This window comes from Dasypus novemcinctus, chromosome 1 (assembly GCF_030445035.2).
Source record: "Dasypus novemcinctus isolate mDasNov1 chromosome 1, mDasNov1.1.hap2, whole genome shotgun sequence".
Taxonomy (NCBI): Eukaryota; Metazoa; Chordata; class Mammalia; order Cingulata; family Dasypodidae; genus Dasypus; species Dasypus novemcinctus.
The window spans coordinates 91,138,178-91,165,196 of record NC_080673.1 but is presented as its reverse complement, the minus strand read 5'-3'; the positions used below and the strand labels follow the sequence as shown (position 1 = coordinate 91,165,196).

Genomic DNA, 27,019 nt, shown 5'->3' with positions numbered 1-27,019 from the left:
TCCCTTGAATCTATCTCCACCTCTTCATGTTTGATGCTAGCACCCTTACTCCTAAACTTACTTCTTTAGATAACTAGAATAGCCAACAAGACTTACCTGGTCTTTCCTCACTCTACTCCATCCTTTGTAATTTTGTCAGATTAGTTTTTCTAAAACACATTTCTTTCTTTTTTTTTTTTTCTTTTCTTATTTAATCTGAGACAGGGGTTCTTTATTTTTAAACAAGCTTTAGATTATATAAATGTTACTTTGAAAATATAGGGAATTCCCATATACCCTACTCCCTCACACATACTTTCTCCCATTAACAACATCTTCCATTAGTGTTAAAGCACATCTCTGAACCTATAATTCCTCAACCCAAAAACTTCAGGGGCCTCTTCTGCAACACACAATGAAAGAATTGCTATAGGCAATGATCCTCGATGGAGGCAAAACTCATTGGCTGAAATGTTGTTGGGAATCAGGCCAACACTTGACCCACTGATGAACCAAATATTATGTGCTTCCAGTTATAATGCAATAGGAAGGATACCACACCTTTATAAAATATTGCCCCTAAAAATTGAAACTGAACCTAATAAAACCTTAAATTAAGCTAGCACTTTACAAGAAATACAGATGGGGGGTGTGATAATAACACCATGAGAAAATAATTAGACTGTTTCAGAAGGTGGCACATTCTCTCTCAATAGGACAAATGTCCTAAAAAATCAATGATGTGCATCAGTCAGCATTCTCCAGAGAACCAATAGGATATATGTGTTGAGACTGATTTTAAGGAATTGGCTCATGCAAGTTTGCAGTCTAGTAAGTCTGAAATCCAAGGTGGGCAGGCTGGAAACTCAGACAGAGTTGATGTGTCTTGAGGAAGGATTTCTTCTTCTCCGGGTGTCTCAGTCTTCTCTACTGCTTAAGCAAATATCACTATATGGCTTGGTTTAAACAATGAGAATTTATTTGCTTATGGTTTTGAGGCTGGGAAAACATCCAAATAAAGGCACCGTCAAGGAGCGCCTTCTCCCTGAAGACGGTAGCATTCTGGAGCTGGCTGCTGGTGGTGCTTGGTTCCTCTGCCACGTGGCAAAGCCCAGGACGGGTTTCCTGCTCTCTTCCTTCTCCTCTGGGTTCCATTCAGCTTCTTTCTTCCTGTGGTTTTTTCTTTCAGTGTCTCAATTTCATTCTACCTATAAAGGACTCCAGTAATAGGATCAAGATCCATCCTGTCTGAGGTAAGTGACACCCTAAAAGAAGTAACCTCATGAAAGGGTCCTGGATGCAATCAGTTTACACCAACAGGAATGAATTAGACTTAAGAACATGTTTTTTGGAGGGTACATACAGTTTCAAACCATCACACCAGGAAACTTAAGAGTTTGCTCTTAAGGCCTTCAACTGATTGGATGAAACCCACTCATGTTATCAAGAGTAATCTCCTTTAATTAAAGTCAATTGACTGTAGATCTTAATCACATCTACAAAACGCCTTCATGGCATCATCTAGGCTAATGTTTGATCAGCTTGGGCACCATAGCCTAGTGAAGTTGACATGCAAAATTAACCATCCCAGCAGGGAAAAAGAAAAAGAAAAGACTACTTATAGAATAAAAGAGCCTTGAGCTTTAACACTTATATGTCAAGTGTAGACTTTGGTCTTTGATTCAAATAACCCAACTGTAAAAAGATATTTTTGAGACAATTGGAGGAAATTAAATGTGGTCTGGGTATTGATGATATTAAGGAATTATCATTAATTTTATTAGGGTTGACAATAAAACAATGGCTATGTTTTTTAAAGTCCCTATCTGGTTAGAAATTCATATTTTGGTATTTGCAAATGCAACAGTATAATATTTAGACATTGCTTTAAAAAAACATCAACCAAAACAAAACAAAATAAACAAGGGGAAAGGGATTCATTAAACAATATTAGCGACTGATAATTTTTGAAGCTGGGTGATGGGTCTATGTCAGTTTATGACACTCTTTTCTCTTCCTTTTGAGAAGGTTTTTTGAAAATTCTTGCAAGTTATATGGTGTAAAATTTTTAGAAACTGGTTCAGATTCCCAGAAAATGTAGTATTAACTTTTGACTGTGTCCTAAATCTTCTATAAACTGCTCCTGAATTTCCATTTTGCCTGATCTCCCCTGATTTCCCTGTAAGGATCCTCTCCTCCAGCCAGACTTAAATACCAGCTATTCTCAGAACGGCCCTCACCCCTGTCACTCTCTGTACCATTGCTTATGCATTTCTTTCTGCTTAGAACATCCCCTTCCCTCTCCACCTTCCCCACAATCTCACTGTCTTAACAGTCAGTCCTTGACGCCTCATCTCAGTGACTTCTAATCCCTGAGCCTTTACTAGACCTCTTGTGGATATGCTCTTTCTCTTTTTTTGTACTCCTAAAGTACTTGTACCTTCTTATGAAACTTGGCCCATCCTGCTGTATATGATATTTGTGCCTCTTACTGAACAACCAGGCTCTTGAGGGAAGGGAGAAAGGAATAAGGGCAAGTGTAATAAACATTGACTAATAAGTATTAGTGTGTGACCTCTGACGGGTATTTAAACTCTTTGAGTCTCAGTTTCCACATCTGTAAGATGGAGCAAATAGTAATTACCTCGTATGGGAATTGGGGGAAGCAATTAAAAGAACATATGGTCTTTGGTAAATGTTATTTCCCTTCCCCTCCTCTCTTCCTAATTCAAGTGTGTAACCTTGTACCACCTTATACATGATAAGTATCCAATAAATATATTAGCAGATTTCCTGCAACAGAGGTCTTTAACAGGACTTCAGGGCTAAAATTAGTACTTTCTGAAAAGTATGATGATGATCAAGAAGTCAGAAATAAGTATATGTCCAGCATTTTTCCAATTAATGCTTATGAGGATGAGTTTGAGCTCAGCCAGAAATCATGCCTTCTGGGGTCACTACAATTTATTGACTGTTCACTCATGTTACTAGCTCAAAGGAGTCATGACTAACAGCAAAAAGAATAAAACAACTTTGCACAATCTCTTGGAGTCAATGAAAGTTTTTCTTTTCTCATATCTCAAACATATGCAGATACTTTTTGGCTCCTGTTTCTCCTCTGCTTGTGACTCCAAACATTTAGAAAGTTTTCCATACTGAGTTGTTTCTCAAACCTTGGCACTACTGCTTTGAAAATTGCCAAGTTACTGAAGTCACTAAATAACTTCCTAAATGCAAACCCAGTGACAATCTTTAATATGGCTGATCATGCCTCCCTTAGCTTTTGACAGCACTTTTTTCTGGGTCTCCTCTTGTCTGATGGGGTTTTCTCAGTCTCCTTCCCTGGATCCTTTTCTCTTCCTGTACTTCATAACTAACTGCTCTCCTCCCTACCTCCCCACTTCTCTTCCCCTCTACACACACTCTCTTGGAAATATAATTAATTTCCATGATTTTAGCTACTACTTGCCCTCTCTATCTCCAGATGTGGCTTCCTGCAGTCCCTCTCTACTGCCCACTCTACATTCCTCCTGGATGTATTCTTCTCATCAGACTTACTATGTCCACCACTAAGACTCTGGCTGCTTTTCTTCTGGGTAAATCGCATGTATTCCATTCAGGGTCCAGGCAGCCCAAATGCAGATTCTGTGCTACTTAGAAAAGGAGCCTTTTCCTCTGTGCAGATGCAGCCCCATGCCAGGGCTCACAGCAAATGAAACATGAGTTGAATTTCAGACTGCACCTGCCCCTTTGCTGAGCAGCCCTGTGCAGTGTACAGTTTGCACAAATGTAAATGGTGGCCCTGGTTTAACTGAAAAGACTAACAGTTCTTTTACAAACAAAAATTTTTTTTACCATGCTGCTTTTTATCCCAAACATAGCTCAGGGTACCAGGTAAAAAGTGTCAAGAAAGGTATGCTATTATTCTTTCAACAAAATTATAATTAATGATGCTTATTCAACCATATCAAATGAAAAGGCATCATCTTTGATTTATCTCCAATTCCACATACTTTTTAAAAAGAATAAAATCTACTTAACCTGAATTAATATAATGGATCTGTCTGATCTAAGCACTTAAGTACTTAGCACTGAAATACAATGCCCATTTGAAAGAAAAGTGAAATTAAAGCCTAGCATTAAATTAAGGAAGGTAGTAGACTCTCCTATAGTCATTATTTTAACTGTGCTCAAAAGTGGTGTCTATTTGAGAGAAAGAAAATAGAATAAAATGTTTCTGAAGCTATCATTCCACTCACTATCTTATAGCAACAAAGCCCCCATTTTAAACTCTGCATTATACAACATTCTGTATTAAAACTGTGGTATCAATTGAAAAAACTAGAAAAGCTTAGAGAGAAAATAAGATTTAGCCTTACTAAGAATTTTGGTGAGGGTATCAAAATTATCAAGGAATTTGTAAGCACATATATATGAAATAAAATATATAAACATATATAATGCATACTTGAGAAAGTTTACACATAAAACTTTTAAAGTTTGAAACATTTTGAAGTAACTTAATTTTATTTCCCCAAAGAACAATAATTTGAACTAAAATTCTCTATCTTTAGACATAATTATACTGGCTTACAAATGTAAGCATAAGTGTTTGTTTTAGATGGAGAGTGCTACACTGTAACTCTCACTACAACTATAAAATTACTTTTCATGTATTTCTTAAAGACTGAGTTACTTTTTCTAAACAACTATATGCTGCAAGGCTTTTACTCTATTAGAGGTTTATCCACCTACTCGGGCAAGATAAAATCATTATGGCACTGTCTCAGTGAGTACTTATGTGAGAAAGTATGTATGTGGGTGTTTATACATACACAAATGTACCTTAATAATAACACTTATGTGGTGGTTAAGTTCATATGCCAACTTGGCCAGCTTATGGTGTCCAGCGTTTGGTCAAGTGAAAGCACTGGCCTGATTGTTTTCGTGAGGGTATTTTGTGGATTTAACTTATTAGTCAGTTGATTGCTTCTCTAGCTGATTACATCTGCAATCAACAAAGGGGATTGCTTCAGCTCTGAGAAAAATCTTTTTAAATCTTAAAGGGAGAACTGATTTCAGCAGCCAGAAAGAAGAATTTCTATCTCTACTTCATCCAGCCAGCTTCTCCGAGGGAATTCTTTGAAACCTTCATAAGAGTTCCCAACTTGCTGCTTGCCCTAAGGAATTTGGACTTGCCAGTCCTCACGTGTGTGTATAAATGTTGGTTCTGGGAAACGGACTTTGGCCCAGTGGTTAGGGCGTCCGTCTACCACATGGGAGGTCCGCGGTTCAAGCCCCGGGCCTCCTCGACCCATGTGGAGCTGGCCCATGCGCAGTGCTGATGCGCGCAAGGAGTGCCCTGCCACACAGGGGTGTCCCCCGCGTGGGGGAGCCCCACGCGCAAGGAGTGCGCCCCATAAGGAGAGCTGCCCAGCGCGAAGGAGGGAGCAGCCTGCCGAGGAATGGCGCCACCCACACTTCCCGTGCTGCTGACGACAACAGAAGCGGACAAAGAAACAAGATGCAGCAAATGGACACAGAGAACAGACAACCCGGGGAGGGGAGGGGAATTAAATAAATAAAAATAAATCTTTAAAAAAAAAAAAATGTTGGTTCTCTTTCTCTGGAGGACCCTGACTAATACAACTTATGTGTGTCACACACTACTCTAAGTACTTTACTAAGTCATGTATGAAGTCAAACCAATCATTCTCTTTTTATCATTTTAGATATGAAAACTGAAGGAGAAAAGTTATATAACTTGCCCAAAGTCATACAACTTGCAAGTGGTAAATGAAGATTTAAACTCAGGAATCTGTGTCAGGAGTCCAAACCATTAACCTTATCCAATGTACTTCATAGTTAATTTGCTAGGGTTTTTTGTATGTTTGTTTGTTTGTTTTCTGAGGAACTGGGGAATGAACCCAGGACCTTATACATGGGAAGCGGGCGCTGCAACCACCGAGCTACAACCGCTCCCCTGCTACTGTAAAATCACCAAGAAAAGCAGGTATTTTCAGTAGGTTAAGTTATTTCATTATCAAATGAATACAAAATTATCCTTAAATCTGAATTATTAAACATATATATTTATAAAGCAAAAATGAATTATGCATGTCCTATACTATATACAAAGCAATTAAGACACAAAAATAAGTAAGTTCCAGCTCCACAGTGAAAATCTGTCTGATACCTTCAATGATAGAAACATGCCTGGGGTACTGTGGAAGCCCAGAGGAGGGAAGGATAAAAGCTTCCACCTATCCAAGCAATGCAGGATTAACTTAACTATTCAGGAAATGCTAGGTGTAATTCTCCTTTACCCAGACAGAATTAAAAGGAATATATTTGATAGAAAATATAGCATGGAATAGTAAGAGAAATTCTTCAATTAATTTCACTGGGAAAGAATTATAAACTAAAATTACATTTTGAGATGATGCTACACCTTTTTCAATACACAAATGACCACATAAAAATAAAGATAATGGATTATAGTTAAAAACAACAACAAGGTGTCATAACTACACGTACTCTTAAAGATATAAGCCATTTGAAGTATATCAACTACTTCATATTATGCTAAAAACACCTAAGATGCACATATTAAATATACATAATGGGGGATGATAATATGTTGTAAATTGTAAAACCATCATTTATTCAGGATAGAATAATACGTTACTAATTTACTATGACAGTTCTATTATGTAGTGAGCAAAATAAAGACTTTTCACATGCACACACAAACACACACTTTTCTAGTTTCTTAGAGAACATATATGCCCTTCTTTGTCCCCAAGTCAAACTATATGGATCTGAAAAAGGCTGGGCTGTAACACAAACATGAAATATGGGAATTGTTGAAGTGTTAGGCTAGAAGGAGTTTAGTATATAATTAAAAACATATGACTAGAAAGTTAGAAGCTATATAAATGCCCAAAATATAAAAAAAAATTTCATAGTTCCTTACAGGGCATATACAACTTCACTTTTGTAAATTTTAGCAAAACATTTGGAAATGGAAATGACAATGTCAGAAAAAAGGAAAAAGAAAAAGTGATTTGGTAAAAAAGGCAAAATGATAAAATAATTTTTCTATATCTTTCACTGCTTTTCAAGTGACTCTGAAAAGAAAAACAAATAGAAGCCAAACTCCTCTATGTATAGTTGTCTGGTGGTATTTGCTTGTGGTTTTCTCTTACATATTTTTCTCACTGAGTAATGCAGAATTACAACATACATGCCACTTTCATCCTTTAAATCCCTAAGGGAATTATATTGTCTGTATGTGCAACACCAAAGAGGAGTCACGAGGAGAGCTTTCAAATGCTAGAAAAAAAAAATTAGGCAAAAGAAATGACTTTGGTATGGAAGGGAATCTTTTATTTAATGCTATTGTTCCCCTATTTTATTGTCATTCGTTTCTTTTGAAGGTACTGATGGGGTTTTTTGGGCAAATTAAAGGCTGATGTATTTTTTAAAATAATACAAGATGTAGTTCTGAGAAGATTTTTAAAAAACAACTAGTTTTTACAACTTGCATTAAGTTATTTACTACTGGGAGAATATTAATGTTTGAACAAAGTGGTATTTCATACAACCACTATGAAATACATTATATAATAGTCTTCATTGTTACAAATCAAAGCCAAGTCTTGAACCACACAAAATGAATTGTTAGAAAAAATAATAGATCATAAATATGGCTCTGGATTAATAATATCTATTTTCAGAAAACATTCAATATTAATACAAACAAACAACTATAAAGAAAGGAAACCATGGTTTCCTTTGATATAACTATGATACAACTGTGATTCTTTGATACAACTATGATAAAATAGAAAGAAGGGGAAGAAGGGAATTAATATTTACTAAGGAGTTGTCATGTACCGGGCACCACATTAGAAATTTTACATATATTATTTTAATTATCACACCATGCTTCAAGGTAAGACATGATTATCAAGGATTTACAGATGGGGAAAATGAGACTCCAGGTGATTGAGTAACTTGTCCAAGATCACACAACTTCTAAGTGGTAGAGCTAGTATTTGATTTATGATCTATCTGGCTTCAAAGTCAATGCCTCCTTTACTTTAAGTGTAAAATTATATAAAAAGCTGTACAGATAACATGTGATGGGAATTTGCAAGAACAGTTAGTTTACATTCAACTAAGGGACAGTAAGGACAGCTTGATGGAGGAAGAGGCTTTCAATTATGAGGGGCGATCATATTTGGAAGTGTGGAAACCGAGTATGTCTAGGGACTTGGAGGGAAGCAGTTCTAAAGAAAAGACTATTCTAAGAAAAGGCAAATGAAAAAAACAGATTTGAAGAGAAAAAGGAAATAGTTTAACTTGGTTTGGGTGAAACATCACGAACAAGACCATTAATTAAATTAATAAAAAACTAATGGGAGATAGAGCTAGACAAAGAGGCCAAATGAAAGGATATGAATGTCAGGCAATGAACCAGATTCTAACATAACTCTAAATGAAAAACATACCAAAGCTCAAAAGTTTTGGGCTCAGAAGAGTGACAATCAAAACCATGCCAGGAAAATTGTATCTGACAATATATTTGATGGTATTGGTTAACATCACAGTCGATCCCACACTTGATGCTTCTACTTTAAAGACAGGGAAAAGCTAAATATTCACTTTCCAACTTGTTTCCCTTGCAGCAATGAGTGTCCAGTAACAGGTATGCCTTTTCAGTGTCCAGAATGGCAATGGATAAGTCGGGGTAAGAATCTGTCTGGTGGGCATTAGGCTAGAAGGATTTAATTGTTCATCTGCCTTTAGCAAGTTCTAGCTAGACTCAGAGCACCCTGACTCTATGCTTGGTATTAGAGAGGAAAGGAAGAGGGGGACCTGGGACAAGGAGAGTAACATAGAAAGGGAACGTAGGTCTGGGGAGCCAGGAAAGGTTACCAGAGGGAGCATGACACCAGGAGCACACTCACAGCAAACATACTGACCCCTAGTCTGCACATTGGAAAAGGCCTCCTTACATGCCCCATGTGGTTGATCCAGAGCCTGGGGACTCTGCAGATGTGCAGCTGCAGGGCAGGGCTTGCAGGGGGCATTAAAGTCACCTTCAGAAGTGGTAGGTCTGCCAGAGTAGACAGAACTTTGACACGTTAATTTGACTACTAATCCTGGAGGAACCATCACAAGATGGAGAACAGAGACTGAGTCTGTCTTGTTGACCACAGCATCTTGGCATTGGCATTGGGCTTTAATCATAGGAGGGCTAAAAAGACACTGGTTGATGGACTGAATTGAATTGTGTCGAGTGAATTAATGAAGAAATATGAAGATGACTTGTATTTCAGTAGATTAATCTGGCCACAGTCCCCAAAGATCCTTATTACATGTATGTTGAGACAACCAATGCTCATGTCTTGTTTTTTCCCCCTTGTAATTTTCTTTCCTTTATTCTGCCCTTCTCACACAGCATTGTCACTTATTATTTTTCCTCTTTTTACCCAATCATTTTCCCAAGTCTTTCTGACCACTATCCACTCTATTCCACATCTTTACCTCTCCAGGCTTTTGATTTCCTTCAAAGTAGTAAGTGGATTCACAGCAATATATTTTCTGTTCATTTCCCTGGTCCTTTTTCCATCTTAACCACAGCTGCTAGAACTTTTTCCCCCTAATACGCTTTCACCATCTCATTTCTCTTGTCAAGAGCCATTTTCTCACCCATTTAGGTAAATCTATTTTCTTATTCAATTTTTCACACTATCACTGTAATGGTTCACCGGCATTTGGTTTTCCAGTCTTCACAATTTTTTAACAATCAAGGCTAAATCATCTAAGTTGTCTCAGCATTCATAAGATGATCAGAAGACCTCCCTGAAAATGGAAACTTTCTCTTTTTACATTCAGTCTTCAAATAACATCTTAATCAGGAAGCCCTTACTAAAGAACATGAAGCAGTGTTTCACTCCCTAAAGGAAGAGCTTTGTGTTATATAATACTGTGAATAAGATGTTGTGGGACTATTCAACATATACAAGAAAAGATCACTGACATAAACATTTGCACATGAATTAAAAAGTTACTAATTATAATTTGCACAATCCCTCAACTGAAACATCTGCAACTCTTTGGAAATTAGTTGTTTGGAACCCTGGTTGTATTTTCCCATTCAAATATTAATAAAAATTAGGTTTATTTTCCCAGCCTAAATCCACAAAAGTCTATGCAATTCCTGTGTACCTAAAAATATTTCCTATTGTACAACAGAAATCAATTGTAATTGGTAATATTGTCTTTATGGAAAATCCATTAAGAGTTGGAATTCGGGATTTTTAAAATATATCTTTCACCAAAGCCAGAGGGAGTGTGGATTTTCCATGGAGTATGTAGTCTACGTAAGAAGAGTCCCTGGATGAAGTGGCTAGGATTCAGGGAGGGGATGGGAGCCCTGGGGCTTGAGGATTGGGTAAGGAAATTTGTCTGTTGAATGCAAGTTAGTTGGCAAACTCTTTCATCCTCTCCCTCCCTAATTTGTTGCAGAAGGAGGAGGGGAGGGAAGAGTCAAGAGAAAGTTTTAGAACATTCATGCCCTTCCCTTTCCTGACAACTAACAATATATGTGCTAAAGAGACAGACTGCTGGAGGACAGGACAGGATTAGTAGGGAAGAAATGTGGTTAAATGTGCTCTATCAAATCTTAGATAAGTAATATAAAAGATATGAAGAGTTTGAGCTCAAAAATCTTAAAAGATGAGGAAATGAAAAAGTTGATATTTTAAGGAAAAAAATGTTTATCCGTTTTAAGCAAAAACAGAAGAAGGAGGAAGAGGAGGAGAAGAAGGAAAAGAAAAAGAAAGGTGAAAGAGAAAGACAGGAAAAGACATATACAAAATTACAAGTCCATGTTACTATAAATACACTGTATGTGAATGATCTTACTAAGCTAAATAACAGAGCATGGAAATTTTAAATGAAATTGGATCAAATAAAAGAATCCTTTCAACTATTCAAAACCCATAAGCATTTCTTAATTTGTTTTTAAATGCATTTTACCTGTATATTCACTATACGTAGTTTATATATGTGTTAAACAGATTTAATGTGGTCTATATAAATCTACTCAAGGAAAAGTGGACTCATGGAAAGGTGTTAAATATATATTAAATAAAACACTATAACTCTGCTATACATATTGATAATCACATCTACTACACAGGGCTTCTTTTGTAATTTCTCATATTATTTGATATACTTTTATTTTTAGAGAAGTTTTAGATTACAGAAAAGTTACACTGAAAATATAGGGGATTTCCATATAACCCATTCCCACCCCCTCCCACATTTCCCCTATTAATACTATCTTATATTAATGTGGTGCATTTGTTACAATTGATGAACCAATATTGAAGCATTGTTACTAGCCAAGGTCTATCTATAGTTAACATTATGGTTATATATACTTTGCACTGTACAGTTTTATAGGTTTTGACAAAATGTATAATGACTTATATCTGCCATTGCAATATCATGCAGAACAATTCCAATGCCTAAAAAGGCCCAGTGTTCCACCTAATCTCCCACCACCACCACCTCCAGAACCTCTGGTAACCCCTCTCTTTATATAAATGTCACAAGTTCTTTCATTACTATAATACTAATACATCTACTTCGGTCCATGGTTGTATTCCCCCCTTATATTTGTTCATTCCTCAATTTTGAGGCTTTTGGGATAATACTGCCAACTTTGCTTCAGATTAGGAGGGGGTTTAGATCTTATGTGACAGATGGAAGGAACTGTTTTTTCTGCATTTGTAGATACTCTTTGTTTCTTTGGGGGGGGTGGAAGTTTTCCATTATCATCATTTTATTAGTTGTCCTGAGAGTCCTGAGAGTCAGAGGATATTTTTAAGTGTTCACATTTTTGATAGAAAAAAAATCTGTTCTTAGAGTTAAAAAGACTGTTTAAGACCCATCTTTTGCAAAAGAAAACTCCAAAAGAATAGGAATTGGGAAAACATTACATTACAATAGGTGATGGAAAAAATGAAATATATAGATGTACAGGAAGCCTACATAAAACAATTCATCTATAATTTATAAAAATCTCAAAGCTAAGCTAATGATCAAGTACAAAATGAAAACTTTCATTAAGAATTGTTTAATTTTAAGATCTAAAAATGGAAGTTTCTTTGGTAAAATATGATAATGATGTAACAGAAGAGGAAGGTCAGACTTTTCCTTGACTAGCAACAAAATTGCCGATTTTTTGTGCCACGGAAAACAATGTGAGAGTATTTCTTGGTCTCCCATTTCCCTCAGACCTGTCCCTCCTATTCATTGCTTTCCTTTTGAGATATGAGGAAGACATTTGGAACTAAAGGATCACATGATTAGAGTGTCTACTAGAGGCAAAATGGCAAACCAGAGCAAGTCATCATTCTGAAATGTCAGTTCCCTCCTTCTTGCAAGTTTCCAAAATTTTCAAGAATAGGCAAATAGGTAGGCGTTATTTTACTGAAGAGTCATTGTAAAAGTAAGACCTGATATGAAAGTGTTCTAAAGTCTCATGGTATATTTTCCAATCTTAACTACAGTGATTCATCATCTTCCTGGTTCTGTCCATTCTTGACTTCCTGTACTGTTTATCATTGTTCTACTCATTCACTGTGGCTGCATACTCAAGATTCTGTGCTCTTCTTTTCACAGTTACTTCCTTTAACGTCTCATTAACTAAGAATGTTTTTAGCACCCCCTTTATCTCCAATTTTCCAACTCTTTATATAGATATCTGAATTTTCCACTCTTCATTTTGTCAATGGGACAAATGCAGCAGAGGTGCTCGCTTACATTCCCTTCCCCCTTTCAAGGCAAGGCTGGGATACAGGGCCCCTATAGCTTCCTGCATTTCTCTAGCTGCTGGTGTGTGCCCCTTTGCCGGGGCAGACCAGAACTGCTCTGGAGTTAACACCCAGGCAAGACTCTCAACTATGAAGTTAGGGAGGTTGGTGGATAAATACAGCAGCCTCCTGTCCCTCAGTGGGATGACGTGGAGGCATGTTCTACACAGGCTCTCACAGGTTCCCCAGCACGATTGAGCCCCAGGTGTCCATGGCAGTAATCTGCTGTTTAATGCATCTGTTTTTGGTTTTCTTCCCTTCTTTGTATCATTTCTCCACTCACAGACAATACTTCCTGGGATCAACTCCCAAATAAAGCAAACTCCTTATCTCAAGGACTCTTTTAGGAATAGACCAAGACAAAGGTACTAATAAACCTTAAAATACGTTAAAGATTATAATTTCCCCTCAAAACCAACACTCCAATTTCTTTTATCATCTGCTGGCTCACTTTCCTTTCTCAAGAGCTGAGTGCTACCACGGAATGAATGTTTTAGAGACAGACTTGACTTCTGCTGTCTACAGTGCCACCCTGGGTGAGTCATTTACTCTTCTGATTCTGTGTTCTCATTTCTATTCCCCTAGGACAACTGTATCCTCCAGGACTTTCACTTTGTCTTCATGCCATTACAATGTAGCAGTTTCAAATTTGGTTTCAAGCTCTCACTTTCTTTTGTGGACTTTCTACCTCAATAACTACCTTGAGTCAACTTGGAATATGAAAATGAAAATCTCAAATAATGAGAGTTATTCTCAAATATTAATATAAATTGAAGGCCAAACTTTTTTAGGAACTTCGTGTGAAAAGGAATGGTCTATGGAAGGATATGAGATTTTTGTTTATTACTCATCCTTATATACAGAACTCATAAAGACTCTAAATAATATTCTTTTAGCCTAGTAGAGAATTAGTACACAATAGACTATTAATTCATGATATTCACTGACAAAGATATTCTAAAAATGTCCAAAGATATAGCACTGAAATAGCACTAGGTATATCAAAGAAAAGAAACTTAAGAGAAATTCAATAATTAATTGTTATTTGCAGTTACTATGGTATTAAAAATTAAAATATTAATAATTGTATTTCCTTCTCTATAATTTCATACAGATAACTATTAGTATTGAGATTGAGTTTATTAGTTGTTTTTCACTGATTTCTTTTTTGATAATTCCCTTCTATACTTTCATCTGTGTACATTCCTTTCCTCCTATAATTTGCTCATTTTCTTTGATATGAATTAGGACTTAAAAGTGTTTCTACTGATTGCACTCACATTTAATTATAAATTATGTCTTCAGTAGTTGGTTTATATTGAAAATGTAGGACAAATTCATTATCTGTCTATAATGAATCAAAAATAGCTAGGAAAATAGCTAGTCTAAATTATCAGAGTCTACATGGATTTACGGCAACATTATTAGTAGATGATTAATCAGTACCTAATGTAAACCAGCTCAGACCCGACATTAACTAAGACACTCTATCTTACCTTAAAGTTCTGTGGCACTGTTTCAGATCAGTTAAGGGTTTTGCTTTATATGATAGTACATTGTTAAACTTGCCATCTGGCCGAACAGCTGATGTGGCTTACACAACCCAAAAGGGGCCCTGAGGCTTTACTCCTGGGAAATATTTGGTCTACTGTGTAGTGTCATGATTACCAGTTTCTAGTATTTTTATATACTTTGAAAAGATTTGCAGAGAAACCTCCACATTGGGGATTCCTGAGTTGGAATTAGTTCTTTAGAAAATAATTCACTTACCTGGGGACCAGGTTGACCCTGAAATTGAAAACAGGAAAAGAAAAACAATTATAAAATTGTTTTCATAAGTGAATATTTTTATTGCCAAAACTTAAACCAGTTCTGAAAATCTTTACAAAGTATTTCTGAAGATGATACTACCTAACTACTGACAAATTTCACTTTGTGAAATTGTTTTAAAACAATTTATCATATCTTAATACTTTCATACTATGCTACTTATCTAAAGTCCTCACATTAAGGTCAATCACATTTCACTCTAAAATGACTCAAGGGTTTTAGCATCCTCAAGAATTTAGTGAAAGAAAAGACAAAAGGAATACTACAACTCACATTATTGTAGTGAATGAGTTATATAAAGGGAAATTTTTCCAGAACAGACTAAGGTTATGCATTACAAATTCAAAGAAGGCACAGAGTTAAGGGGGAAAGGTAGATATTTTAGTTTTAGAACTCACTGAGTCTTTGCATTTCTCATTGCTTCAGTAATATTTTAAGTTATTTTAAAAATGTGTTTATCTGTTAGTCTGCACAATTCAACCTAAGGGCATTAAAAAGGATATGAGAGATCTTTGGCTCAATTAAATAACACCACATAATTCTTTACACAGTCAATAGATTATAGAACCTCTGGCTAATCTAATCCGTTTTGAATGTCACTTTGTTGTTATTTAAGCTGATAAAAATTGCAGAGCAGCGTAATCATAAATGCTTCTAGCTAAAGAAAAATCACCTATGAATGAAAGCATTGATTACATATCACCTTAACATCTCCAATTGGGTTTTGTGCCTGCTGAGATTAAAGAAAAAGTTCACACTGAGTTAGGGAATTTTTAAAAGAAATAAATAATATAGTCTCTATCTTTCAGTTGCATGCCACTGAATATTATACAGAAAAGCTTGGAACTAATACAGCCCTCAGAGAAGACCTAGCAACTCTCTCTCACTTATCTCCACTCCAGGCTTGGGATTTCTCAAGGTACTTGTTCTCACTGAGGACAGACCAGATGATTCTCAAGAGTTTTAACTGAAAATGTGGTTGGCTAGGTTAAATCTAACCAAACCTGGAAGGGGAGCCAAACGAAGTCACTGTGGGTGCTACATACACCCCACCCCTGCACTCATTAGTGGTGGAGAGGGAGAAAGAGAGTAACAAGGGAACACCAAGTACCAGGCACTTTCGAATATGTTATTTCATATATTCTTTAAAACTCTCTGCATTTTACAAATGAAGAAACTGAGGCTCAGAACCAAAGATCATATAGCCTCAAGTAGAAAACCAGAATTCATTCCAAAACTGATTACAATGTCCATGCATTTTCCACCAGGTCATTTTGTCTTTCACTCTGCAAGTTTAAGCTCATACCTAGATGCAGACTTGCTCAGATCAACAATGGTACAAGAACACTCTTCAAATGATCAGGCATAATCTCTCAACCATTCCTGGGCTACTACTGTATTTGCCTCTATTTCCAGGTGCAGATGCAGGACCAGCAGACACACCAGCCTGTTTCCTGATATCACACAGAAACCAGTTCAGCAAAGCTTCTTGAGGGCCACATCTAGCTCTCAAATCAGTGTAAAACTCGGAAGATCTACAAAGGCAGGACTTTCAACCTTCATGTAAACTACGGCTCTGTCCAGATCTCCATACTGGATGACATTACAAGATGCAGGCTCTCTCTCTCTCTGGATGCCTTGAGCTTTTGATTCCCTGATATTTAGAGCTAAGGATACTCAGAAATGTGAACACACATCTTTCATAGAACCTCAGGATACATCTATTATATGTGTAATGTGAAAATTAGGATGTAGAATTCTCTCAAATCAGAAAGACTTACTTGAAAGAATATATTTACCATAATTGCTGAGCTTTTTTGATTCCTACGCTGTTCTACAAATGTCAGACTTTTCCTGTACATCTCTAATATAACATTTGTCATTACAATGAACAAATAATTTTAGCACATATGTACATACATTTATAAGTTATTATATATATAAATATACAGTGTCTTATGGAATTTATGTTAATGATAGTGAAAACAAATAGTAAATGACCATAAAATTTTAAAAATTAACTTTTACATAGGCATTGGAAAATATATATAATACTGGGGAACCCAGATTACTCTAAAGCATGATATGATTTTTCAGTGTATACAGAGTATATGGTGTGTGTGTGTGTGTGTGTGTGTAGTGTGGGGAATATGGGAAAAAGGGGTGGATGTGGGTTGGTAGGGAAGCTTCCCTGATATATGCATACAGTATCTGTTAACTTTGCTCTTAAACATAGATTATACAATACAAGCCTTACAAATATTACACAGGATTCTAGATTGCCTGTGCCAAGTCCTCTCACTCAATATGATGTAACAGACCATTCACCAGCAGACACCTAAAATATCTGTAAGAAGGCAGAGTCTGGGAGCTAGAATTTTATAGTAATCATAATAAAGCTACCAGCCAAACGAAGGAAGTGATAAGGGAAAAGGGTTTCTGCAGCTGTGGCAGTGTCAGCTGCAGAAGGGGGAGCACAAAGCAAGGAAAGAGGTGGACCAGAAGCCAAGGTGAAGAGCATCCTAGCAACCCCCTTGTGAATGAGGGCCCTGGGAAACAGGGACTTAGGCACAGATGAACTGCCTTAAAAAATACCTCAGTATTTCCTTAAGTTGTATGTGAGCAGACCATTGAGGAATGCATGTATTTTCATTTTTTATGCATATTTTTCTCTTCTTATTTAAAGGGAGTGAACATTATTAATACTTTACTGTGGAACTTTGTTTTCCAGTTTTCTAAAGTATACCCCAAATGAGTAATGAATTTTGATTCATGCACATATAACACAACTTAAATTGAGTTGTTTAAAGTGGAATTTCTGGGAAGGCCCTATTTTTCCCCAACTCAAATCAAAATGATTCTATAATCAAGAGCCATGCCAAGGGAAACACTTAAATCACAGAAATACTCAAGTTAGGAACATGCATATAAAGGTGGAGAATACTGAGATTTACTGTCAACAGCTAAATGCAATGCCCTAAGGGCAGCTTTAGGCACCAGCGTGAAGAAAAGGAAACAGCAGGAGGAACTGACTTTAAAAACCAGTAATCAGATCAGTGTGGTAGAAAACAATCAGCCAGTAGCTGATGCTTGACATGACAAGTGTTCAAAACAAGGTGAAAGTTTGGTGAGGCAAGAGAACCACAATGAAGCATGATAAATGAGATGACATATCACTGGAATATGTAATGTTAATTTAGGCAATTAATGTGCCATATTAACCATTTTGTTTACACTATCACGATTATGGTATCCAGAAAGTGCTAACACTTCTCTAAGTCAACAAATCAACAGTCATTAGCCTCACTAAATAATACTTCTTTATGAATGGGAAATGTGTCATTCTTTTTCATTTGGGACAAATGCTGTTTTTTCCATTAACACACATACACACACACAAACACACACAGAGGCACACAAAATTTCATCAAAATCTATAAAAGTATACAGTGCAAAATGTAAACTATAATGGAAACCACTGACCATGGTTAGCACAATCTTATTTTGAAATTTAAATAATGATAATGTACTCATATATATCTTTATTGTGATATACTTCAAGTAAAAATACTTTCATTTGCAAAATTAGGGGGATATGAGTATTGTTCATGCACTAAAAGGTGCTGCCTCTACTTCTAGGTAATAAATTGCCTCAAGAACTCAAAATCCCATTACCCAGAGATCCAAGCTTGACTATTGCTTTTATTTAAATATACTTGAATTTATATTTTATTTTATTCTTTTGAATGGAAAAAAATTACTTTAAAAATAATTATTTCTATGTTTTTCATTTTGGAACCTTTCTGTCTAAAAAGATCATTTGAAGAAAATGACTATAAATTAATTATTCCTTGAAAATTCTCAAAGCCACACACTTGGACATCAAGCTTACTTATCTTTTTAGGTTGAAAATAGCATCTAGATGACACTTATGAATCACATCAAAGAACTCTGAGTGGTGGCAACGTACTGTGCTGGTGGCAGCAGGACTTGAGGACCAGTAAGGATCCTATCACAGAACCATCTCCTAGCTCCTGATCATACCATCTCAATAGGGCCCCTAACCTTTCAAGAGCAACAGTTCGACTTGGCATCTATGCCAATAAGAACAGGTGCATTTTACACTTGCTGCAAGGGAAGCAGGGATCTTGCCCACCTCAATACACTGTGAATTTGGCCATATTTTTCTCTCCGATTTCAATCTCAGAGCCCAAGATAAAAGATGCTTCAGAAACAACTGTTGAATTGCAGAAAGGTGAGAAAATTTTGACTGGTCCAAAGTTGGTTGACAAACATCATTTCGAAGAACCATTTTAAAGGTTACTCTTCTTACTTTACAGTGTTATATTTCCAGAATGTAGGTGCTCAGTCTAACACTCCAGAAAGGGATTTCTAATTCTCTTCACCACACAGTAAACACATATATGTTCCAGAGGGAGTCTTCTTCATAATGGAATCTTTAGATAATAAAACTGGAACTAAGGCAATACAGACTTCAGAGAAAGACTTACCAACACACTTTTTCCACAGAAGAGAACGCATGAGAGTCCTACCTTGAAGAAAAATCCCTCTCTAGTTTGATGAAGGCTCCAAATATAATTAACATGAAGGGAAACGGACTTTGGCCCAGTGGTTAGGGCGTCCGTCTACCACATGGGAGGCCCTCGGTTCAAGCCCCGGGCCTCCTTGACCCATGTGGAGCTGGCCCATGCGCAGTGCTGATGCGCGCAAGGAGTGCCCCGCCATGCAGGGGTGTCCCCCGCGTAGGGGAGCCCCACGCACAAGGAGTGCACCCATGAGGAGAGCCGCCCAGCGCGAAGGAGGGAGCAGCCTGCCCAGGAATGGCGCCGCCCACACTTCCCGTGCCGCTGACGACAACAGAAGCGGACAAAGAAACAAGAAACAAGACGCAGCAAAAAGACACAGAAAACAGACAACCGGGGGAGGGGAGGGGAATTAAAATAAAATAAAAATAAATCTTTAAAAAAAAAAAACATGAAGATTACATTGTAAATTATATACTGCTACACAAATATAGCATGGTGATTTAAAGCAGGCCATATATTCAATACCAATGATTCATTCAACTAATTCAAGTTTAGGTAGAAAACGTCTACTAATTTAAAAACAAATCAATATGAAATGTTATACTAGAGAAAAAAGCAATTGAGGAAATGAAGCATTATGGCTTATGTGCATTAATTTAAAAATGACTTTGCTGGAGCCCCTAAATAATCTTCCAGTGTTTGTAAGCTGTTCATGCTTCCAAGGACTCTTGCTTCCTTGACTGAAATAAACATTATTCATAATTTATATTACCTGTTGTGTTACCCTACAGGATAGATATTAATAATTCTAACCTTAGCTTCTGTCACATAATATTACTTAGATAAGTTTCTTTCAGTTTAAAGCTTTCTTTCAAAAAATACTTAATCCTCAGCGGTGTTACCTCTGGGAAGGAAAAGCCATATTCTATGCTAGAGGAAATTAAATAGCTATAGTCTCGAGGGTGGTAGATATTTCTTTTTTAAAATTTGAGAGAGATAACAAGCATGTAGGTGATTTTGTTGGGTTCAAGGTCAAGAAAAAATAAATTCCTTCTGAATGTATTTCATAAATACTCAAACAGGTAAATGAATCCTTCCCATATTAATTAAAAATATTATTATATTTTCTAAACCAATACCATATTTACCTTTTGTTCCTTATGATTAATTGTTCATATGTGGAACATAATAAAAATAGAGAATTTTACTGTGTGGATTTTATTGTCAATAACTTTCTATTTGTAGAACATAAGATAAAGTCTCTTATTTATGCATTCATTTATATCACTAAAATTTATTGAGTGCCTAATATTCCACTGAGGCTGATTCAAGATGTTTTCTATCATAAATACTGCTTACATATTTCTATGGAAATATATTACTGTATCCCCGATTATTTTCTCATGATAAACACTAGAAATACAGTAAAATTCCAATTATGAAATTTATATACCTTTATATCTTATATTTCTTCATATTGTAGAGTATAAAATACAGATTATATATTTTCTAGGATATGATTTTATGTGTGCATACATATGTATTTTTTCAGATACATATTTATAATTCTATCTTTATCTATATAAAAAGAGAAAGAAAAACTTTACTAGACCCGTGTCTTAAGTACAAAAATATTATCACATGGTACTTAATTCACAGCAGAGAACTTTTAAACAGAGTCTTACTTAGTTAATTTGTTAAATTTTTTCCATACTAGATTCATTCACTTAAAGATCTAGGTCAGCGATTTTGAATTCCATTTTTCAATTTTCTCTCAATTCAGGGTGGTTTTAATTACTTGACGGAATGTTGCAAAATTCTTAAAATATATTCCCTAAAATTCAATAAGTAAGGGTTTTAAATTAAGTTGGTGTATGCTCCACATCACTTTTAGGAGTAGATTAGGAGCAGGGGAGTTATGTATTCAAACACTGATGACAGGAGGTCAGAGCTCCATACAGACACTGGGGATCCCTGCTAGGCAAAGAGTTTGCTGTAACTTTTGCTGTTTTGGAAAAACAAAATATTTGGATTAAGATGTGATGTTACTGTATTATTTCAAGGAATCACTTAGAGAATTTATGCTTTTGGCAATACATGTGTAATAAACTTTTAAAACATAAGGCTCATTCAAGCCTTTTGAGCAACTGGTATAGAATCAGGATGGTTACCAAGGTGTAAATAAATGCTCAATTTTACAGGCACATTTTAAATAGGATACAATATACATATGGAATACTTGTGAGAAGAGACACCTGCTCAACTTCCATAGCTTTAAAACATATGCCTTTTAAGGAACGCAAAGGCAATTTTTATTGCCCTACCAAATTTTATTATATTTTATATATTGAATAATTTTTGTTTCTCCATGTTTTTCAAAATGACTTTAAAAATGTACTCTTTTGCTGGCTCTAGATGAATACTGGAAGCCAGTTTATAGAAAATCTCTCAGTTTGATTAAATTTGTATAAGTGACCAATTACAATTTCCAAATATTGTGCAAAGAGATAGACTTTGACAATGCTTTCTGCAGCTGTCCTAGACATTTTACATAAATAAATGCACGCTGATGGATTTCTAACACCCAGAGAGTCAATTAATTCATAATGCATGAGTCACACAATACTTATTGCTCCAGGGAGGCGGAACCCTAAAAATATTTTAAAATTGGGAGGAAAGGTTCTATAAGTCGACAAGCTTATGTGCTCCAGAAGCCCAGATGTTTGGGGCTACATCAAAACAGGTCCATTTACTGACTACTACAAAACACCAAGTCCTTTATAAATTGCATTTCTTTGTGTCATAGTAACCTTGAAAATTAGGGGTCATTTCACCATTTTGTAGCTGAGCGAACCAAGTTTCAGAAAGGTTAGGTAATGTGCCCAGAGACAATCATCATCTAAAAGTGGAAGCTGAAATATGAATGTGGGTTTGTCTGACTTGACACTTTTGTGCTCTTACTTACATCATGCTGGTGGCTGATGCCATGGGTTTAGACAAGATAGCCTAGGGAAAGCAAATAGCAGTGATTCTTCTCCTTCTTTGAACTAGATATAAGCTATAGCGGCTCTAGTAGAAATATCATATATAAAACACTCAAAAATTTGCACCATAAAAATCTCCTTAAACCTACCCATGGACTCTCTAGGGAATCATTCACACCAAGTTAAGAACTTTTGGGTAGAGAAATATAAGCATTTCAGGGACAGGAGAGGAATAGTATCTCAAAAAGGAAACAGGAGGAAAAGAATAAAACACAAACAAAACAAAAAAAACAGAGTTACAAAAGTTAAGATTGGAGGGAATTTTTTTGAAAGTTGATTAAAATAAGAAATTCAAAGAGACCACTGCACTTAACCAGTAGGAGGTCAGCTTTATTGTAACTGACTGAGTAGTGAGGTAAAGAAATTAAGAAGGGAGTAAGCTCCACTGATGGAAACTCTGATTAGTTGTTAATGACTGCTTGCAATACTATGTTAAGAGGGTTCTGAGGCTGGTTCTGACCGTGATAAAAGAAAGTGGTATTAATCAGCAATATCTACAGAAGTCAAAAAGTCAAAATCACAGCCATATCCACTAAGTATTTGCCATCCTCAGCAGACAATTCTTTCTAGTAACTGTGTGTCAAGGGAAAATAAGAAAAAGGATAAGAACTCAAAGGAATACAGGATTGAGGGAAGTTTGTTTCTTTGTTTTAGTGGTAAGGTAGAAAGAATTTGAAAATATTTACACGCTGACAGAAAACTGCCAGTTGAGAGAAAAGAAATTGCCTATGGAGCAAAATCAGTATGTAAGAGAACATAAGAGGAGGTGAAGCCAGAGAATATGATTTAGGGGAAGTGATACCATTTTGTCTAAGAAAAGGAGAAAAAGGTGCCCTCAGATACAGATAAACTTGGATTATGGAGTGAGAAAGTATGAATATTCCATACCTGAACCTCAATGGACTCTGAAGTAGAAGTCTCTTGGGGATAGGATGAGTGTGGTGTGGGAAGAGTAAGGCTGATCATCTATTAAATCATTCAACAAATATTTATTAAGCATCTACACTGTACCAAGCATTCTTTTTTTTTTTTTTTTTTTAGGGTTTTAGCTTTTTATATTTAGGTCTACAATCCTTTTTTTTTTTTTGTTTTTTTTTTTCTTTTTTTTTTTTTTATTGACTTTGTAATAATATTACATCAAAAATATAGATGTGAGGTCCCATTCAACCCCGCTCCCCCACCCCCCCCTCTCCCCCCCCAACAACACGCGTTCCCATCATCATGACACATCCATTGGATTTGGTAAGTACATCTTTGGGCACCTCTGCACCTCATAGTCAATGGTCCACATCATGGCCCATACTCTCCTCCATTCCATCCAGTGGGCCCTGTGAGGATTTACAATGTCCGGTGATTGCCTCTGAAGCACCATCCAGGGCAGCTCCATGTCCCAAAGACACCTCCACCTCTCATCTCTTCCTGCCTTTCCCCATACCCATCGTCCACCATGTCCACTTTTCTCAATCCAATACCACCTCTTCTATGTGGACATTGGATTGGTTGTGTCCATTGCACCTCTATGTCAAGAGGAGGCTCAAATTCCACATGGATGCTGGATGCAATCCTCCCATTTTCAGTTGTAATCACTCTAGGCTCCATGGTGTGGTGATTGTCCTTCTTCAACTCCATCTTAGCTGAGTGTGGTAAGTCCAATAAATCAGATTGTAGGTGCTGGAGTCTGTTGAGGTTCAGGACCTGGCTATCACATTGTCAGTCCAGAGATTCAAATCCCCTAAATATATCTTAAATCCCAACGTTGACTGCACCTCCAGCACATTAGCATGAAAGTCTTATGAAGGGAGATCCCATCTGAGCCCAGATTCATCACACATAAACACCATTTCCAAAGAGGGGCCATCTGCCCTGGTAGTTAACCCCATCGGCCATGGCCATAACTCTCATGGGTCTCTTTAGCCTTCAAAGGAACCAATATCTGGGGGTTGTATCTGCTTTATCTGTCTCTCTGACTCTGCTCAGTTGTGCATGAGGGCAATCCTTCTGCCAGCCTCCAGACTCTTTTTTAGAAACTCGTAGCCATATAAACTCATTTCTCCTTTCCATTTCCCCCTTACTTTAGGTCAAACAGCATTTTAAAGTCATGTTATTTTATGTAGACATGGATATTCTGCTGATCCGCATTGAACCTTCCGTATAAGGTCCTTTTCCAGTTGCATCATCAGTTGTGTACCAAGCATTCTGAAACGTAGTGGGGACATAGTAAATCCCTGCTATTACTCTTGTTGGATGAGAGAGACTTTAAGAGAATGTTTATATATAATGTGGCAGGTGGTGAGAAGGGCTAAGAAGAAAATGATATGAGGGTTAAGAAGCTGGAGAGCAATAGAGTGGTGGTGCTATTTTAAAGAGTGGTCCATGCAAGGACTCGCTGAAGAGGGGAAGGAAAATCAAATGTAAGTGCCCTGTAAGGTGGAAGTGTGCTTAGTGTGTTCAAGTATAATAGTAAACAGTGTGTCTGACCTGGAGTCTATGATGGAAAACAGTCAAGGAGTGAAGTCACTGAGATGGAGGGGGAAGATCATGGACTACTCTGTAAGTCATGAGAAGAACTTGACTTTTGATCTGGGTGAGACAGAAAGCCATGGGGAAGGTGTACAGAGAAGTGACATGATCTGGTGAAGAATGTACAAGGAGCACATTTGGATAGTAAAGGTGGAATTGAAGAACTTCAGTTTGGAGATGTTAAATTTGAGATGCCTATGAGATATCTAAATGAGTATGTTAAAGAGATAGTCATGCAAATCTAGAGTTCAGAGGAGTAGTCCAGACTGGAAGAATAAATTTGTAAGTCTTTGACCTATAAATAATATTTAAAATGATGAACTATATAATAGCGTCTAGTGAGTAAATTTACATAGGGAAGAAAAAATGTCCAACAACTGAGCCCACAGACATTCCAACATTTAGAGACAATAGAAAGAAAAATAACTAATAAGGGAAACTGAGAAAAAGTGGCCAGTGAGGTAGGAGGAACACCTTGAAAGAGTAATGTTGTGCAAAGACATAAACAAGGAAAGTGTTTCAAGAAGAGAGTTATCAAATGTGTTAAATGTGGTCCAGCAGATATGGACCAAAACCTGATCACTGAATGTCATGGTGAAGGTAACCACTGACCTTGACAAGAATATTTCTGGTAGAGTGGTAAAGATGAAAGCCACCCACATCAAGGTTTAAAATCCAACTTAACTAATTTGAAACAGCCATCCAAGAAAGTATGAGAGTGACTGAATTAGGGATATTGCTTGGCAAGACTGAGGGCTCTCGAGATTAGTGGTTGTGAACTTACAGTGAGACCAGTTAATAGGCTTGTGTGTTTTTCTCCATCACATTCAGAGTAGAGGATAAATGGAATTTAACCAGGACTGGTGTTTTCCCAGGCTGGGACAGAGGGAGGAGAGAAAAGGAGTAATGGGTATATTATGCAAGAGCATGATTTTAATGATGGACCATGACATGTGAACTTTTTAGGAGGGAAGGAAGTAAGAACATGGAAGGTCTGTGGAACTGTGAAAAAGTAGTAGGGTAAATGGAGATGTCACTACAGTTAAGGAATTTTTAAAATCAACTGGCTAGAGAGAGTGAGTAAACTGGAAAAAGCAGAGCATTGCTCAGAGAGTGGAATGAACGAAACTGAGATTATGGAGATAGTTCTCTTACTTGTAAAGATAAGATCTAGAGTACAATCAGGGATGGGGCTGGGGAGATTGGTGAAAGCTCAAATAGTCATTGTGCAGAATGGGGGAAGTGATGAATCGTAAAAGTATTGCCCATGAACTCTGCGTTTGGACACCATAAATCTGTAAGCAAGAAAAACATCATCAGAGAATCAATTCACATAGTTGTGCTATGTTTTCTCAACAGTTCAACAGGCTGTGGGTAGAAGAGAAATCAGATCATTTGATCAACCCAAAATGGTGAGGTTTCAGGAAGGTGTGTAGAAAGATAAAGGACTGAGGATGTCAAAAGGGTAGAAACTGATTCCCTTAGACGGTAATCAGAGGGACTGGGATAAAGTGGTCTGTGGCTGTGGTCAGAGATTGAGTGTGAACTGAGGATGGACTGGAGAAAAGGGAGGTGTTGAAGGACTGGACCAGGTACCCTGAGAGGGAAGAAGGGAAGTCAGGGACCAGCAAGGCCAGGAAGTGATGGCAGGAGGCTGGTCAATTAGAAGTGAAGATTTCAGACATGGAACAGTTCAAGGGGATGGCAAAGCCCATGATGAAGCTATAGGAATGAGTTGCTGAGATGTTGTGCAGAGCTGATGAAGATTGTTGTCAAGGAAGTAAAGGAACTTTGATGCCAAGCTGTTTAAGATGTTTAGGTTGATGGCAAGAGTTTGGGGAGATAGGAAGATGATGAGGTCATCTGTTTCCATTTCTTTGTCAGAAATATTTTTCTATTCTGCCCACATTATTTTGTGATGTATCCACTAGGTTATATTTAGTAAGTTCAGCTGTACAATTACTTTTATCAATTAGTAAAATGTCAGATGTTGATGCATTATTTTTTACCAGTACATTTTTAATAATTATTTTTTAACATAATTTTAAGTTTTCAGTTGTTTTATGCTTCTACATATTTAGACTAAATTGCAAGAATATAATCTCAGTAATCTGTAACAATAAAAAAGGTAGTTTATATGCTATATTTATTCATTAAGGACTTCAAAATCATAATTATGTATAACATATAATTTCTTGCCTAA

General features: G+C 36.7%; 1 protein-coding gene across 1 annotated transcript in view; it reads right to left on the bottom strand.

Annotated features, from left to right (window-relative positions):
- Nucleotides 1–27,019, bottom strand: part of COL25A1 (collagen type XXV alpha 1 chain) — a 513,961-nt gene that overhangs the window by 185,122 nt on the left and 301,820 nt on the right. The window contains exon 5 of the mRNA XM_058294312.2: nt 14,646–14,663. Within this exon, the coding sequence (XP_058150295.1) occupies nt 14,646–14,663 (18 nt within the window). The remainder of the gene's footprint in view (nt 1–14,645; nt 14,664–27,019) is intronic.